At 47.5% G+C, this 16,842-nt stretch overlaps 1 protein-coding gene across 2 annotated transcripts; it reads left to right on the plus strand.

Annotated features, from left to right (window-relative positions):
* Positions 1 to 16,842, plus strand: CD53 (CD53 molecule). Of its 2 annotated transcripts, none has more exons than XM_081122324.1 (8): positions 1 to 117; positions 8,957 to 9,036; positions 9,906 to 10,094; positions 11,250 to 11,324; positions 12,110 to 12,205; positions 13,990 to 14,070; positions 15,135 to 15,218; positions 16,015 to 16,842. In XM_081122324.1, exons 2-8 carry the CDS (start codon positions 8,974 to 8,976, stop codon positions 16,084 to 16,086), a joined length of 660 nt encoding a protein of 219 aa, XP_080978450.1. In that variant the 5' UTR covers positions 1 to 117; positions 8,957 to 8,973; the 3' UTR covers positions 16,087 to 16,842. The 2 variants fall into 2 exon arrangements, with proteins under 2 accessions (XP_080978450.1, XP_080978451.1); XM_081122325.1 differs by lacking the exon at positions 1 to 117 and adding an exon at positions 8,701 to 8,849.

A 16,842-nucleotide genomic window follows, 5' to 3' on the forward strand; every position in this document is an offset into this window, starting at 1 on the left:
TCCACTTCTCTTTTTACACAAATAACCCCGGACATCCTTGCTACCCTGCCGTGTGACGGCCACCTTGAGTACAACCATCAATTTTGCCCAAAGGACTAAGAAAGGTACCTGCAAAAGGTAAGACTGGGGACATTTTAATCCAGGTTGAGAGCAGAGACCTGGGCCAGGTGACGTGGGATAGGGTATCTTCTTGGGACTCTCCAGATACCTGTCTTGTCACCCTAACATCTCCTGCTTCTGTTTTACAAATACTGTGCAGGGAGTAAAAAGATCAGCAAGGTCCTAGTAGCCCTCAAAAGGCCAGAAAGACTTTTAATTAACCAGGTTCCCATGATCTGACACTGCTTTGGGTCAGGGCGTCCTGTGCTTGAACTGCTTCTGAACCTGAGTTTCTGGGGGGTCCTTCCTAAGGCCTAGAGCCTTCTGTGGGAGACGAGGCCGGGGAGATTTCCTGCGTGTTCTGGTCTTTAGAAAATGGCTGTTGTGATTTGCAAGTGGGGAGAGAACCAGCAGTCGGAGCCATCTAAAAAGGCAGCTGGGAGAGCAGGCCTCCTGCCTGTGAGAAAATTTCAAAAGTAAAGGCGGTGACTCCCACTGTGACTCCTCAGAGCCACTAGGTAAAAGGCCTTAGTAAAACCACAACAGCCACCTCAGGCAGGAGCACAGGACGTGCCCAGCACCTGTGTTTCACAGCTGAGAGGTAGATATCTCTAAGGGACGCTTAGATTGGTGGCTTTCAAATGGCAGGAAGGGCATTCTGACCCTCAGTTCCTCCAAATAAACGTATCCTTGGTGCGCAAAACATGAATCTGAGTAAATACATCATGCACCGACCAGTGAAACTCGATTGGCATGATTCCTCATTCGCGCCCCATAACTAATGATTGGGGTTTCGCGGACTCAGAAAGTCACCACCACACTTTGGTCTTCGCCTTCTGTGACCACCATGCCGGCTGAGGGTCTGGTCACCACAGGGAACTCTAGAGCAGAGCTTTCTCCTTCCAGGACCTGCCAGAATTTCTGCTGGAGGGGAGGGGAAAGCTCCCCAGGACCATCGCTACCCACCTGACAATGAGGGGTGGGCATTCCACATAGGGCTCTAGATTCCCAAAGCACCTCAGGGGCTACTGGACCCTGCATTTAAAAATAAAGACTAGACTTTTTAACAGAGTTACTTAATAATCAGGAGATAAGCACCCTCTGGGGCCAGGCGCTGGTGGGGAGGGGGTGGCTGGCCAGGTGGGAGGGGATTTGTCCAGCAAATAACCCTGCTCTTGAGGAACTCACGGGGGAGACAAGAGAGATTAGATATGTACGTGAGCGCTTTGGAAGAGTTGAGCAAATGCAGAATCTTTGCTGCTGGCCACACAAGAAGTTTTGCTTTCTCAATTTCCACCCGAATCTGCCCTGTTTTGAAACTGTGGTTGAACTAGAGCAGAGGGTGAGCTAAAACTTGATTTCCTGTGGTGTTTCCTGTGTGGGCCAGTTAATAATATTTAGCCTTTAAATGAAAGGATTGGGTACCTTTAAACCCACAGGGTGGGATTCAACGCCCATCTCTTCACAGCTACCACCACCCTAGGAACCTTACCTTTGGGGGCGAGGAGGGGCACCCCCTGGGAGGATCAAACTCTGTAGTCTTAGTTTCTTATGTCCTCAGTTTGACCTCTGGCTGCTCAGAAGGCTTCAGACTTCGGCCCCCAGGCCTGTTCCTCTGCCTCACTCCCAGTGGCCAAGCGTCGCGCTCAGAGCTGGAGACAACGATGACGGACGTAGCCCTCAAATTCAAGGCGATCGTAGAGTCTAGCATGGGGGACAGACAAATACAACACACAAACGCAACACAATGTGATGTTTTCTGCAATCAATGGGACAGTGTGCACAAAAGGTAGTTTAGGAGCGTGCCAAAGACTCCCTGTGGGTGGGGCTGGGGGTGACTGCTTGGGTTCATTTTCAAAGAAGCATGAGTTTACTATGGAGACGGAGGTAGTGGCATTTCAGACCGAGCACAGGACATGCAAACTCAAAGAAGGGGGAGCCCCCGGGTATGTTAGAAAGGAGAGCAAGCAAGGCTGGGGTGTAACAGGCCACGGCTGCAGGGCCACAGGAAGTGGAAATCTCTTTCTCTTACTCACATTCTAGCATCCCAGCCCCTGGGGGTGGGAGGTAAGATCTCTAACCAGGCGAGTGCCGGGCCCAGCCCTGCGTGGGGCTACACCTGAGACAGCCACACGGCACAACTGATGGGGCGCGGCCTGAAATGAGCGCGAAGAGGCAGATATCTGCCTCCTCGGCCTAGATTTTGCGCTGTCAGGGCGGAGGGTGGAGCTCTGCGCGTGGTTATAGCTACTTTCTCTCCCTCTCGGCTTCTGTTCCAGGAAACGCTGTGGTGCTTTATTTGCGGTGGTTCGGTTACGCTCCCACGTTAGTCAGTCCACGGCGCTTCCTGCACCGAGTGAGCATGCGGTGGGTGCCCACCGCCCTGGGCCTAGGCACTGGGCACCTGCCCTCGGGAAGCTCCAGGACTCGGCTGCTGCTGCAGGTGCAGAGCACCGAGGCAAAGGCGCATGGAGACGCCAGAGATGGGCAGGGTGGGCCTCGGGGGGCTGCTGGGGCACCGGAGCAGAGCGTCACGGCTGGGCCTGCGTGGTCAGTTGGGTCAGGCCGTGGGAAAGGGGAAGGTGGTGCGTTGCGGTGCCAAAGCCGGTGGGTGAGGCCTCGGCGTGGAGCCATGCGTTGGGTCGGGCACGGAGGCAAGGCCCCTGTTCACTGCCCGCTTCGCCGGCAGGCCGCCGGCTTCCTGCCCACAGCGCAGCAGCAACGCATCGTGGGCACGGGCCGAGAATTGTCGTAAAGGAAGATGCCACGAGGCTACAGTTCTAGAACGGTTTAAAATAAGGGTGTTATATTCCAAGTGTTAGAATGTTGTTACTTAAAGAGAACTTGGGGATGGTTTAGGTTCAAATAAAGCATCCAGCTCATGGTGAGAGCCCGGACGTCCTAGCTATTAGAACATTCCAGTCGGCTTACTTTTCAGTTAAGGTGACTTGTCTGAAGCCGTGAAATTACTTAACTATTTAGAATATTTCCCGGTTGTCCCTGGAATGCTCTTTCCTCCACGACACTCCCTTTTTTTTTTTATAGGCTGCTTATTAAATAGGCATTGCCAGACTGCGTTCCTTGCTCACATAAAGAAATTTCCAGTGCCTTTTAACATAAGCAAGATATAACTTAATTACAAACCAAATTGATTTGAAATCAATATATTTAACACATTTAAGATCATATATTTAATATCTATTTAATTTGTCCAACTTTTGTTTGATGCTTTCTGTCTTAGAACTAGTTGAGGAACAGGGGGAAGAAATGATTTTGACACCTCACATCTTTGGAAATTTGTTCAAGTAAATTTGAACTCGTGCCTTAACATCCATTCTCTATCAGGAGCAAACAGAGGCATTAAAGAATTATCCCGGGGTTTGTTCTAAAGAAAAGTCTATGGTAGAATCTCAGTCTTCTATACCCTCAGGGACTTAAGTTGTCATGATTTTGGGACCAGAATCCCTTAGATCATTTACTTATGTTCAACTCTTTAACTTTTTATTTTGACAAACATTCAGACTTACAGAAGAGTTACAAAAACAGTACCAAGAATTTCTGAACCCCTTTCGCCCAGGTTTCCCAAATTCTAACATTTTATCACATTTTCTTTATTTTTTCCCTGGCTTTCTTATTTGGGAGTAATTGCTGGCATGATCTCCTTCCCCCCCTAGGTGAATTGGTGTTTATTTTCTTTTTGAAAATTAATTTATCTTTATTGTTGAAAGTGTTACAGGTGCCCTCCCGTTTTCCCCTCCGTTGAATTGGTGTGTATTTTCTACAAACAGAAACATTCTCTTTCACAAGCATTGTACAACGATCCGGACCAAGAAATGAACACTGACTCAGTGCTATTGACAATCTATAGATTTTATTCATTCTACCAACTGCCCCATTAACATTCTTTCTAGCAAAAGGAAATCACTGATCCCACGTTACTTTTAACTGTCATGTCTCTCTGGTTTCCTTTTACCTGGAACAGTCCCTGAGTCTTTCTTGGTATTTCATGACGTTACTATTCTTGAGGAGTACAAGCAAGTTATCTTCTAGAATGTTCCTTTATTTGGGTTCGTCTGATGCTTCCTCATGTCTAGATTCTGATTCACAGTTTTTACAGAAATGCCACGAGAGTGGTTTCCATTATCCCGGAGAGAGCCTTGCCCACACCGGGCGCAGGCCTCTCAGAGAGGAACCGTCCACCGCAGTCCTACATATTTTTAGTGAAGAAAGAGAACCTGCAGTCCACTGACTCTGTGACAGGAGTAACTGTTCCTGGTTTAGAGTGGCCTGTTACAAAGGTCCCTGTCTCGGCTCTGTCGTTAGTAGCATCTATGGTTTTCTGTTGAGCCGCTCTCTTGCTAAGCTTCCAAATGGAAGGGAGTGAGCCTCCAAGGTCATCTGGCTTTGCCTTTCTTCATTTTCGCTCTTCTCTTGGTGTCTTCTTTCTGTCTCTTGTCGACGAACCACCAATTCCTGTCCCCTGAGATCAGCCTTGAAGGGGGAAAATTTCACCAGACCACAAGGTCAGGGAGCAATCAGATGAGAGTCACATCCCTTTGACAAGGCGATGGAGAGATGAGAGAAAACGCATGCGTACAAGCTGATGGCTCTGTTTCATGTTAGTCTCACTTCTCCTCCCACAATTGCTCATTACCCCCTGAAAGAGACATACATGCATAACCCCCACCCCCCTCAGCCACTGCCCACAGGAGCTCAAACCACGCGTGACGCATGGGGTCCTCCTAGAGGCTCATCGCTCCGCAGCGAGAGTTGACCTGGGTAGTGGGAGGCACAGAACTGGAGCCCGGGGCAGTGGAAGGGGTGTGGGCCTCGGGGGCCCAAACACCTTGGCCTGTGCCCCATCTTTGCTGATCACTAGCCTGGTGAGCCTGTGCCAAATATACAGCTGTCTGAGGCTTGGATTTCCTGTTTGCAAAGTGAGGCTCTTGACACCTAAGTTGTAGAGTTGACGTGAGGATTATAAATGTTTATGAAGAACTTGGCAGCTTTCAGGGCTCAGTGAACCCTGTCCTCTATCTAAATTTATTTTGACAAGAGGGCCTTAATGTGGGGGCCCTCATGGAGAACGGAGTTTCTTTCTTACTCAGAAAAAAACTTCTTCATCGAGGCTCCAATATCCTTCCCTGGTGAACCAAAGGCCTCCACAGACTCCGTGTAGGAAGGGCTAGGAAGCCAGCGGTCACCTCGCCGAACCCCACACTCTTCTCCATAAATCGGCGAATAGATCAGTATAGAGAGAAGACTGTGTGTAGAGAACTGTCTGGAAAGATAGTCACCAAAAATATCAGTCGTTATTTCTGGCAGGTGGGGTTGCAGAAGATCTTATGCTTTCTTCTTTGTACTTTATTGTTTGAATTTTTATGCGAAGGACATACAAAACTTTTTAAAAAGGTATTTACAAAAAAAATGAAACAAGCAAAGGATTATAAAAGGCCTTCTGGTCCCTGATGGATTCTATTCCTGAAAATCTAGCAGGAAGCTGTGTCACCCTCAGACATGGGCTGGTAGGGAAGCTCTGAGCTTGACCTACATCTGTTTGATTCCATTACTTGTGTTTATCGAACTGAGTTCCGTGGAACACTATGTTCTCCGAGCTGTTAATAAGTCATCTTTAGTACAAGAATAGGTTTGTATAACTCCATAAGTAGACTTTCCTCTTTGAGACCCACAGTGTACATGAGCATATAACAAGTTTCTCAGAAGTCATTCATTTAAAAAGTTGTTCATTGTTTTGTGGTTTATTTTTATTTAATCCCATTTACTTCCAAAATTATTTGACCATGGATTCCTCTCACTCCGTACTGTTTGTTTGCTTGTGTTTGAGGGACATGTATTAACATCTCATGAATACCTCAGTCCGTGTAACACCAAAGCTGTCTTGCTGTGACTTCAGGCTGTTCTCTAAGATTAGATCAGATAAGGCTGAAGACCAAGGATGGATAGTTTCTTGAAGGTTCTGTCCAACCTTAGCCACTACGAAACTGGATTAAATTCAAGACTAGATGGAGCCAGTATGGGTCAAAGAAGAGAGATAGGTTGAGCTAGAAATCCACAAGACACTTCACCTGCCCAAGCTCTCTGCTTGGAGGGAATCAAAGGGTAACTTCATCTGTGGCCCCCACGTTGGGCTGTGGGAGGTGACCACAGCTAACTGCAGTTCAGTCGTGGAGGCTTCCTAGAAGCTGACATCAGGGAACTTTTTTACAGAGCCGTGAGTCATGGGGCTGGGTGTGGCGACTTTAACCGTGGAGGGCGTTGGGCCTTCCAGGCAGTGGGTTGGCGGGGGTGAAGGGATGGGAGCTCAACAACTGGCCACAGTGAAAAAAGGGGAGGGGGAATCGAGTGGCATTGCCTCTGGGTTTATATGAAAACTGGGGCCATCGCTGCATGTGATAAAAGTAGTGACGATCTTCACCAAATAGGCAGCTTTTCTCCTTCAATTCGGGTGAGTCTGAGCAAGTAGAAAATCAGGGAAGGGGAAAGCAGAGGTTCTCCTCCCTGGCTATAAAGGAAAGAGTCAGTGGGGATATTCCCAGGTTTGTGGGCACTTCCTTAGTCGGGACTCTGGGCAGATAGATGACAGGGGCCTGAAGCAATTGCCAAGGGATCCCAGGTTGTTGGGGAAGAGGTGACTTATTTTTATTACAAATAAAGCTGCCGTAAACATTTCTATACGAGTCTTTGTATGTGCATGTTTTCATTTCTCTTGGGTAAATACCTTGAGTGGGATGGCCAGGTCACATGGTAAGTGTTATGCTTCACCTTTTACAAAGCTGGCAAACGGTTGCTCGACGTGGACACACCCTCTTCCATTCTCACCAAGAGCAGGAGAGTTCTAGGCCCACCCCCTCCTCAGCGCCGGGATGCGGGATGCGGGATGCGTGGCTGCCTTTCTGTCCTCTGCCCAGTCACTCCAGGAGGTGGGCCCTGGCGTCTCGCTGCCGTTTGCATTTACATTTCCTTAATGGCTGCCCAAGTAGGGTACTTTTTCATTTGCTTATTGCCATCCGTGTGTCTTCTTTGGTGAAGTATCTGTTCAGATCTTTTGCCCGTTTGTAAGTGGGAGTCTTCCCTTTCTTGCCACTGAGTGTTGAGAGTTGTCTGATGTTCTGTGTCTTGCAGGCACTCGTTTTATACTTCGTACCTTTTTTGGTTGTTTTGGGTGAGAGAGTTTCACTTTCCACGGTTTCAGTTACCTGTGGCCCCGCCACGGTGTGGAAATATTTTCTGGAAAATTCCAGAAATAAACAATTCATGAGTTTTAAAGTGCACGCTTTCCCGGCAGCATCCCCCTCGGCCGCCCGGGGCGAGTCATTCCCCTGTCAGCGTCCTCACTAGTGCTGCCCTTAAGTGACCCTAACGTTGCGCCACAGGCCCTCCGTCGTTCGCCTCGCTCCGTCTCATGTCATCACGTCGGTATTGTGCCATCTCCTACCGTCACAAGAATAGGAAGGGCGAACACGGTACAATTAAGATACTTTCAGAAGGAGACCACTTCAATGTAACTTATTGCAATATATTGATATAACTGTTCTATTTTATTACTTTATTGTTGTTAGTCTCTTACTGTAGCTAACTTTAAATTCAACTTCATCGTAGATATGTATGCGCAGAAAAAGCATAGTAATATATGAGGTTTAGTCCTGTCTGGGGTTCCAGGCGTCTGCTGAGATTCTCGGAACATGTCCCCTGAGGATAAGGGGGGACGACCGCTACGTATCCAAATACACTCATAATCTAATTGACTTTATTTTCACTTGGTTGAAGTGATGACGAGGAATTAAGAATAATTTTGAGGGTCAAGGCAAGAAGGAAAGAAAAAAGACAAAGCAAAGCAAAGGAAACAGTGTGAAATAGGGATAAGCCTTTGGTCTTTCCCAGAGATTAGTCTACGTGGAGCAGGAGTAGCTCACCAGGCTCACCCACAGCCTGGGTTCACTGTGCCTCAGGACCACCTGATTTCGGGGGACCCTGACACTGCAGAGAGGGTACAGTGGCTGTACAACTGCTCAGGCACCAGAAGAGGCACAGTTCTAATGGGGGAAACACACACACAAAATTGACATTGTTTTATATACGAGTCTCATGTGTTTTTACAATATGAGTCGCTCTATGAACCCCATTACCTCTGAGAGAAATTTAAAAGTATGTGTCTGGATCTCTAGAATTGAGGGCCAGGCTTTGGACATTGATGTCCTCATTGAGAAAAAAAAAAAAACACCTATTTTTTTAAAAGTTCCAAGTTCTCATTGCTGTCTTGTTTCGTTTCTCCACTGGGTAGCTACGACTTAGTCACAGCCGCCTCTCCCCAGCACCTTAGAATAGGAAACACCGGCAATGCCTTCAGAAGAACAGACGAGGCGTGATTATGTGCCCCCTCCACGCGGAGAGGCGTGTAGGCCGCGCGTGGTGCACGGGCGCACCTCGGAGCCTGGAGGGACCGAGCCCCAGCTGGCTGACCAGCCCCCCGCCCCAGGACTGCGCGCTTGAGCACGCGCCCAGGCCCTAGTCCCCGAGCCTGTCGGTGCGTGTCACTGTGGCTCCCCCTCCTCTAAGAAGGGCTCTATTGCTTACTCCTAGAGTGCTTAATTCAGTGTTAAGCATCCTTGGCTTGCTGAGTTGACGCAAAAGTGAGTGTCCAAGATGAGCCAATTGGGACCTCAGTTCAGAGGCTGAGAGAGAAGGGAGTTTGGGGGAACTTTCCAGAGGAGTCACGGCTCAAGCCCAAGGTAATGCTCGAGAGCCTTGAACGCTGAACATCTGTGGCCTCTGATCCTCGCAGCCACCTTGCAGAACCAGGTCACTTACATCCTCTTGATTTCCTTCCACTTTTTAGTGCAAGAATATCCCAGAATGGGCATGAGCAGCTTGAAAGTGCTGAAGTATGTCCTGTTTTTCTTCAACTTGCTCTTTTGGGTAAGTGAGTCTCTTCTGAGCATGGCTGAGTCGTCCTGTGTGTGTCCCCCCCCCCCCAGGTACGCTCTACCTCTCCCCCTAAGGAAGAGCGTCGCATGGAGTGAGCCCATGCAAGCCTGGGGCATGTGCAGGTTACCTAGCCTAAGACAAAGGGAGTAATACTTTCCTCCCCCCTCCGCATCCTGCCGCAGTATAACTGCAAAATTGAAAGGTACCGGGGCAGTTATTTGAGGGGACGCTGTTTCTCTCTGGGGACTGTAGGCTATCACGGCTCACTGCTGACATCTATGGGTGAGAAACCTGAGAGTCTGTGTATTGAGCGTCTCTTTTGTCCCAGCTTTTATGTGCCCTCTGGACATCTTAGAAGAATAGCTGATTGACAGGGAAGCCACCTTTTCTGGGGAGGGATTCACTGTCCCAAATTTAGCAATCGAATTTCAGATATGGGATGAGTCGGTACTCATGAAAACATCCTTAGAAGTTGGCTTCTCCAGTTTTCTGCCTAGCAAGATGAATTGCTGAAACAGGGTCTTCCTTCTGCATGCTTGTGGATTCCGAGGGGAAGACCATGTGTGAGCAGTTGAGGGCAAGGAGGTGGGATATGAAGCGTGAAAATGCTGTGTTACCCACAGCAGTGAGCTTCCCCTGGTATCCGGTATGGGTAGGACGAGGCATGAGTGGGGCGTCACCGGAGGAAGCTGGGACCACCTCTCCCCTAGGTTCATGGGGGAAGCTGGGGAAGGAGGTTGTTCATCGGAGTCCTGGTAGAGCCAACGGGAAAAGGTGATGCTAACCTCAAGGAAATGAGACTATGAGAGCCCTTCAAGAACCACGGCTTATCTCCGCATGTTGCGGGACTCTCCCTCCAGTTCTGCGGCTGCTGCATCCTGGGCTTCGGGATCTACTTCCTGGTCCACAACAACCTGGGGGTTCTCTTCCATAACCTCCCCTCCCTCACGCTGGGCAACGTGCTGATCATCGTGGGCTCCATCATCATGGTGGTTGCTTTCCTGGGGTGCATGGGCTCCATCAAGGAAAACAAGTGCCTGCTTATGTCGGTGAGTCCTCGCAGATGCGGTGCCCTAAGTGGGAGGTGGGGGGAGGGCATCATGACTGAAGGCCTGGGCAAGATGGGTTTTGGCCGCTCACCCAGGGGCCCAGGGAAAGCAGAGGAACATGAGGTTGGCACCTCAGACACATACGATTGGTATCTGCCTGAATCCTCCTCACCTCAGTCTATATTTTTGGAGACACTAATGGGAAATCTAATCTCTAGAGTCTTCTAAGTGCTGTGACTCCCCTAAAATGGCAGCAGGTGCTTCCCAGTCTTATATCTGCTCAGGATCTGCCACAGTGTGAGTGACCCGGTTTGGCGAGGGCCTGGGCTGCAGCCAGTGAAGTCTAACGTGTGGGGTGCTGGGGAGCCTTTAAGCTTAGGTTTTGCCTCTAAGCTCTATGAAAGAAGAGCTCCTCGTTTCTCTAGCGTGCCCAGGGCAGAGCTTGGTGTGGGTTCCCAACCACCTTGGTTCTTCTTAAGCCACTGGTTAATCTTCTTTCCCTTGTGGGTCAACTCTTAAGCCGGAGTCAAGGGATAGAATAAGAAAGGCCCTGTCCTCAGAGAGTTCCCAGACTAATGGCAGAAGGTGGTAGATAACAGGCTTGGGGCGAAGGTTTTAAGTAGTCAAAATTCATGTTGCAGTAAAAAGGTAAAGGAGAGGGGATAAGTGAAAATGTGTTTTCTATTGTGTGTGATTAACGTAACGGGAACAGGCATCTGAAGTTGGATAGCAATACGAATTAGAACCATCTGTACAAAATGACCCTGCTCTTGCAGAAAGGACCAGGCCCGAAACTCAAAAGACACTGGTCTTTTGCTCAACTGCTTTTAATACGCTAATGCCAACGTTGTTTCATTGATTCAGCAAATGGTACTGCACACACATTACGCACACAGAGCTCGATAGACACGTGGGGACAAAAGAGCACAGAAGACCCCTGATCTGCCCTCTAGAGCCTTGGAGTCTAGTGGTGGGGAAAGAATACATACTCCTCACAAAACAAGAGGAGGCTTGGGAAGGTCAGCAGGAAGCACAGGAGCAAGAACCTCCTGCACACGTGCGGAGACGTGGCTAGATGCTCCCAGGATGCTGCGGGGACAGGGGACAGGGAGGGCCTGGGACCCGGGCTGTGACCGTGTCTCTGCTTTGTCCCAGTTCTTTGTCCTGCTGCTGATCATCCTGCTTGCTGAGGTGGCCTTGGCCATCCTGCTCTTCGTGTACGAACAGAAGGTGAGTTACACAGAACAGCTCATTGTCGCCTTGCAGAGAGTGGGGAGTGGGCTGTGGCGAAGTTGGCACAAAATAAGTCCTACAATTAGAGGCACAAGCAAAGTGGAAGGGTGGACGCAAGAGATTAGACATATTTGGGAGGGGGAAAAAATGTCATGAAGGCCAGGCCGGGCGGGGCCCAGCGGCTGAGCATCGACCTAGGATCCAGGAGATCGCGGTGCAATTCCCGATCAGGGCACATGCCCGGGTTGCGGGCTCGATCCCCAGTCGGGGGGGTGTAGGAGGCAGCCAGTCAATGACTCATCATTGATGTTTCTATCTCTCTCTCCCTCTCCCTTCCTTTCTCTAAAATAATAAAAACATATTTAAAATGTTTTTTTCATGAAGGATATTGCACTTGCGTGGTTCTTCGAAGGATAAATGGGAAGAACAGTAAAAGCGAGTTTATGCTCCCCTACTGGCTCTTCTCCACGTGCCTGGCAATGCCGAGTATCTGTCTTGGTGCCTAGGAGAGCCCGGGCTTTGACTGTCCCTCTCCCTCCTTTGTGAACCAGGGTTCTAGAAGCACAAGAGGCCAGTGTGCCTCTCCCCTCAATGCCGTCTCGCCCTCAGCACTTTTTCCCCTATAGAAAAATGTCCAGGGCATCCGTCCCCCTCCTTAGCTCTGAAGAGACCATTTGGAAGGGAGGAGCAGACGGGCCCGGCCACCTGTGCTAGAAATTCCTTGTTCCTTGGAATCACCCGCTTTTCCCAATGTCCCCTCTGCCGGCCTGTGCCCTGCGCAGCTGAAGGAGTCTGTGCGCGAGGGCCTGACGGACAGCATCCAGCACTACTACTCGGACAACAGCACCAAGGCGGCGTGGGACTCCATCCAGAAATTCGTGAGTGCAGACGGGACCCCCCAGCTCAGTCCCTGGGGCTAGAAGGGGCTTCCTTTCCTGAAGGTTCAGAATCTAAGGCCCGGAGCCCCTAGGTCCAGAACATGCTTGACTGTCACACAACAGGAGACACAGGAATTGGTCTCATTGGTACCAACTTGTGTCTCGTCTCTCATCCTTCACCAGCTCCGACAGGCTCATGGTTCAAGCCCTACTAAGGAAGACCCACACGTGCCATACTAGACTACTTTGTGTCTTTTCCAAATTTTTTTCTGGAAACAGAAATTATATAAAAAATCTCTTTTGAATTCCTGGATAGCCCAAAGTCCTGCTTGATGCGTAGCCGACCAGCACCCCATTCCTCATGCCCCCTCTCCACCCACAAATATCTGTATTAACTCTGCGTCCCTGCCCTGGTGTGTTGGGAGATAAAGAAAGGCCAGGGAGCCAGCCTGGCACTGGCATAGTCTGTGTCGCAGACAACACCATTATGACCACGTGGAGCCACCTGTGGCCCTGCCACGCCTGCTCAGTGTGGAGAAGAAATAGCACAGGAATTAGAGCCAGACCTTGGGTGGCCTTGGGGAAAGTAACTTAACCTCTCTGAATCCCCAATTCTTTATTTATTTTTCAATTCACTTTAGAAGCCTCTTTATTACAGAGTTTTCTGACATGTCTAAAAATAAACAGAATACTAGCAAAATGGATCTCTGGGTACGTAGCACCCAGCTTCAACAGCTAATATTTTGCCAGTGTTTCCGCTAGTCCCCTATGCTTTTTTGCTAGAATATATTAAAGCAAATACTAGATGTTATATCATCTCACCCATTAAATATAAAGATAACCTCTTTTTTTAATAACTTAATTTTTTAGAGCAGTTTTAGGTTTACGACAACAGAGAGAGGTACGGAGATTTCCCATCTACCCTCTGCCCCCATACATGCAGTCTCCCCCATTATCAATATCACTCACCAGAATGACACATTCTTTTTTTAACCAGGGATCAATCTGCATTGACACATCACTGTCACCCCAAGTCCATAGTTTACATTAGGGTTCACCCTCAGTGTAGTACATTCTATGGGTTTGGACAAGTGGATAATGACATATATCCATCATTACACCACCATACAGAGTAGTTTCACCACCCTGAAAATCCTCTGTGCTCTACCTGTTTAGCTTTCCTCCTACTCCCATCCTTGGCAGCCGGTGATCTTTTTACTGTCTCCATAGTTTTGCCCTTTCCAGACGGTCATATAGTTGGAATCATACAGTAGGTAGCCTTTTCAGATTGGCTTCTTTGACTTAGCAATATGCATTTAAGTTTCCTCCATGTCTCTCCATGGCTTGATAGCTCATCTCTTTTTAGCACTGAATAATGTTCCATTGTCTAGATATACCACAGGTTATTTATCCATTCCCCTACGAAAAGGCATCTTCATGGCTTCCAATGTCTGATTGTCCTACTTTCTGTGATCTCAAGACTGGTGGGTGGGTCTAGGTATGGTCAGCCTGATCCCTCCATTATAAAGTCCCCTGTGTGCTGAATTTTTGATCTGTAAAGTGTGAATAAACTAAATGTCCCCTCTCTACTTCAAGGAGTCTATGTGAATGAGATGTTATAATGGATTTGGAAGCACTTTGTTCTCAGAAGCTGTAGTAGTCAGGCCAACTCTGGATTTTCTGCTCTACAGTCAGATGTGAAGGGCCCACCTTTTCTCCAAGGCCCACCGTTTTCATTCTGTTGACTTGCTAACAATTGCATCTTTGGGGGGTTCGGTTTTCAGCTGCAATGTTGTGGAGTAAATGGCACAAGTGATTGGACCAACGGCCCACCAGCTAGTTGCCCTTCAGGTCCAGAAGTTGAGGTAATTTTTGGCAACTTTTCTGTTATTGGCCTCTTTAATTGAATGTTTAATTGCCTTAGAAACTCCTGTCATATAGGACCTAGTCCTCCCAGCCAGAAACAGGGAGCCTTGAACAAAAGAGAGACCAGGGTGACAATCCAGGTGACTAGACAGATTTGAAAACAAAACAACAAAAAACAAGCTCATTTGGACTAGAGACATCATTAAGTGTCCTGCTGCCCTAAACTATTACATTAGAGGGGGAAGGTTTATGTGATAGTGGCAGAGGATTATATCTAAATGTTTCTTGAGCAAGATGTGGGTCTCTTTAGGGTTGAAAGTGAAATTTGAAAAGTTGGGGTAGAAAAGCTGCTCTTTCGACCTGCTTCTCTGCTCTCCTTCCTTGGAGAGGGCAGAATCCAGCCCAGTGAAATGAGTCATCAAGGAAGGAGTGAGGAGTTGGGGAGGGAGAGTTGGTGGAACTGTTGAAACAACCTGCCCACTGCATTTGGACCTCCAGACTAGGCCCGGAGAAGAAGCCAAATTCATCTTCCAACTCAACCATCTTTAAGGTCCTATTACCCCATGTCACCCACTCTTGGGGTTGTTTGAAAATCTCTGGAATTTTTTAGGTGTCTGAAGAAAGACTGGGACACCTACCAATTGCCAACTGCCCTGGAGCTTGGTAGGGCCATGATAGGTATTGGCTTTTGAAGCAGAAGCTGAAATGCAACCAATCCTGGCATTGTGTTGCTTGTATTTCCATTTGTTAATACAAGTCAGCAGTTAATGTTCAAAGAACGTGAGGACATCTGTCGCTAACATACCTTTCAGGAGTTAGCTGAACTCAATGTGTAAGGGTTTAAGACTTTTACTTTAGGTGCCATTGTAATAGTGACACCACCAAAACCATCTCTAGTTTAATATTCTCTATTTTATGCCTGTTTCTTTTTTTATATAAAGAAAATCAAAATATAACACCTGGCTTAAGTCTCTTGGCATAAGGCAAAAGACTATCTTCCCAAACAAGCCTCTTGATAAAGTTGACTAATATAGTGGTATCATTTGTCCTTATTTTTTTCTAGGGTTGCTATATAAAAGTAAATATGTGGTTTCATTCCAACTTCCTGTATATCGGCATCATCACTATCTGTGTATGTGTGATCCAGGTAAGAGCTTAACCATAGGACTATTTTCTGGATTAAATGAGTTAAGTCATATAAGGTTTTAGAACAGTGCCAGTTACACAGTATGTATTCAATAAATGTGAGCTTCCCCAGTCAAGGAGCAAATAATGTTATTACCAATTTAAGGCATACAGAAAATATGCTGTAAGATCTATCTGGTCAACGTATCCTTGAGAGAAAAGCTTGTGATAGACAAAACATTTCACTTGAAAAACTGGCCCTGTATGCTAAGCAGAAATTGGTGATGAAAATTATAATCAATCTCTTTGTTGTTTCTCTGATTAGTTTGACAAGTAAGGAATCGGTTGGGGGTAGTTTGTGTTTTTATATTATGTGATATTTCTACCATTTTTATACCCAAGTGTTTTGGGCATATCACAGATTAGCTAAGACCTATTCAAATAGCTCAAAGAAAAACAAATTTTCTCTGCTTGGAAACCAAGGAGGACTAGAGCATTGGTAGAGGTGACTCACTGCATAAGTGTTGACTTGTACAGGACATGACTGTACAAGCAGCAGGGCTTCTAAGCTTTCTTAAGGACTTAAGGAGGTGAGAGATGGCCCCATACTTCATACTCCTATGTCTTGCCATCGCCACTCCCACTTGTCTCCCACTGCCATTCTAAAGACAAAGGAGACAATACCTGAGAAGAAAATGGAAGTGATGGCAGGAAGGGTAGTCTCAGTGTAACGTACACTCTTTTACTTTGGGGTTGGTCCCAGAAGTGGGCGAGATGGTTCCTCCTGTAAAGATCTCATATTTTCCCAACTCTTCCAGGTGCTGGGGATGTCCTTTGCGCTGACTCTGAACTGCCAGATTGACAAAACCAGCCAGGCCCTAGGGCTGTGACCCGCTACTGCCCTTGCTGAAAAGACTTGTTTCACCTCTGGAAACCCAAAACCACCTACAACATGAAGGCCTAAATGATCACCTCCTGGACTGACATCTTTGTCCCCCTCTCATCTCTTCCCTGTTTTGTCCCTGTCTCATACAACCAGAGAAGAGGGTGTGGGACAGTCACTTCCCACCTCAGGAAGAAGGATATTCACCCACTCATGGTGGTAGCCATGTCACTCAAAGTAGTGACACTAATACCTGAGCATTTTTCAGACATGAGAGGCCAAGAGAACCTGTGGCGCTAATGGCTCAAGATCGAAGGATGGGTCTAGGCCTAAAATTTTTGCGTCTTCCCATTGTCAGACACGTCTCTAGTCTCTAAATCATGCCCAGTTCACTCTCCAAAGTCAAGCAAGAGATAAGCTGAAGGGATGTCTAGGGCGAGACTTACGGGATCATTGTTACAGCCCTGTTTCCTTTAGACTGTGGGCCTTGACTACAGAAATGACAGAGTATTCTTTCTCCAAATAATGGGGTTTCATTTCAATTTTATATTCATTCATTCTGTCCTTCCAGAAGAAATTAACCAGTTATCCATATCCTGACTCTAGCCAAACTCTTAGCCTTTGATTTACATAACTGTGGAGGAATTCCACATTCAGATGACAGTCACATTCAGAAGAGTTCTGATATTTCTTCTTTATCCCATAAGGTTTTGTTAATGTGCTATTTTAAGTCTTTAATAAATAAAATAGCATATGATCTCAA

This window comes from Miniopterus schreibersii (assembly GCF_964146895.1).
Source record: "Miniopterus schreibersii genome assembly, chromosome: 19".
Taxonomy (NCBI): Eukaryota; Metazoa; Chordata; class Mammalia; order Chiroptera; family Miniopteridae; genus Miniopterus; species Miniopterus schreibersii.

Excerpts from the sequence above, each read along its gene's own strand:
- CD53 (XM_081122324.1), top strand. The coding sequence starts at position 8,974 with ATGGGCATGAGCAGCTTGAAAGTGCTGAAGTATGTCCTGTTTTTCTTC. Across the intron at positions 11,325-12,109 it reads TCTTCGTGTACGAACAGAAG|CTGAAGGAGTCTGTGCGCGA; the intron begins GTGAGTTACACA and ends TGCCCTGCGCAG. Across the intron at positions 14,071-15,134 it reads CTTCAGGTCCAGAAGTTGAG|GGTTGCTATATAAAAGTAAA; the intron begins GTAATTTTTGGC and ends ATTTTTTTCTAG.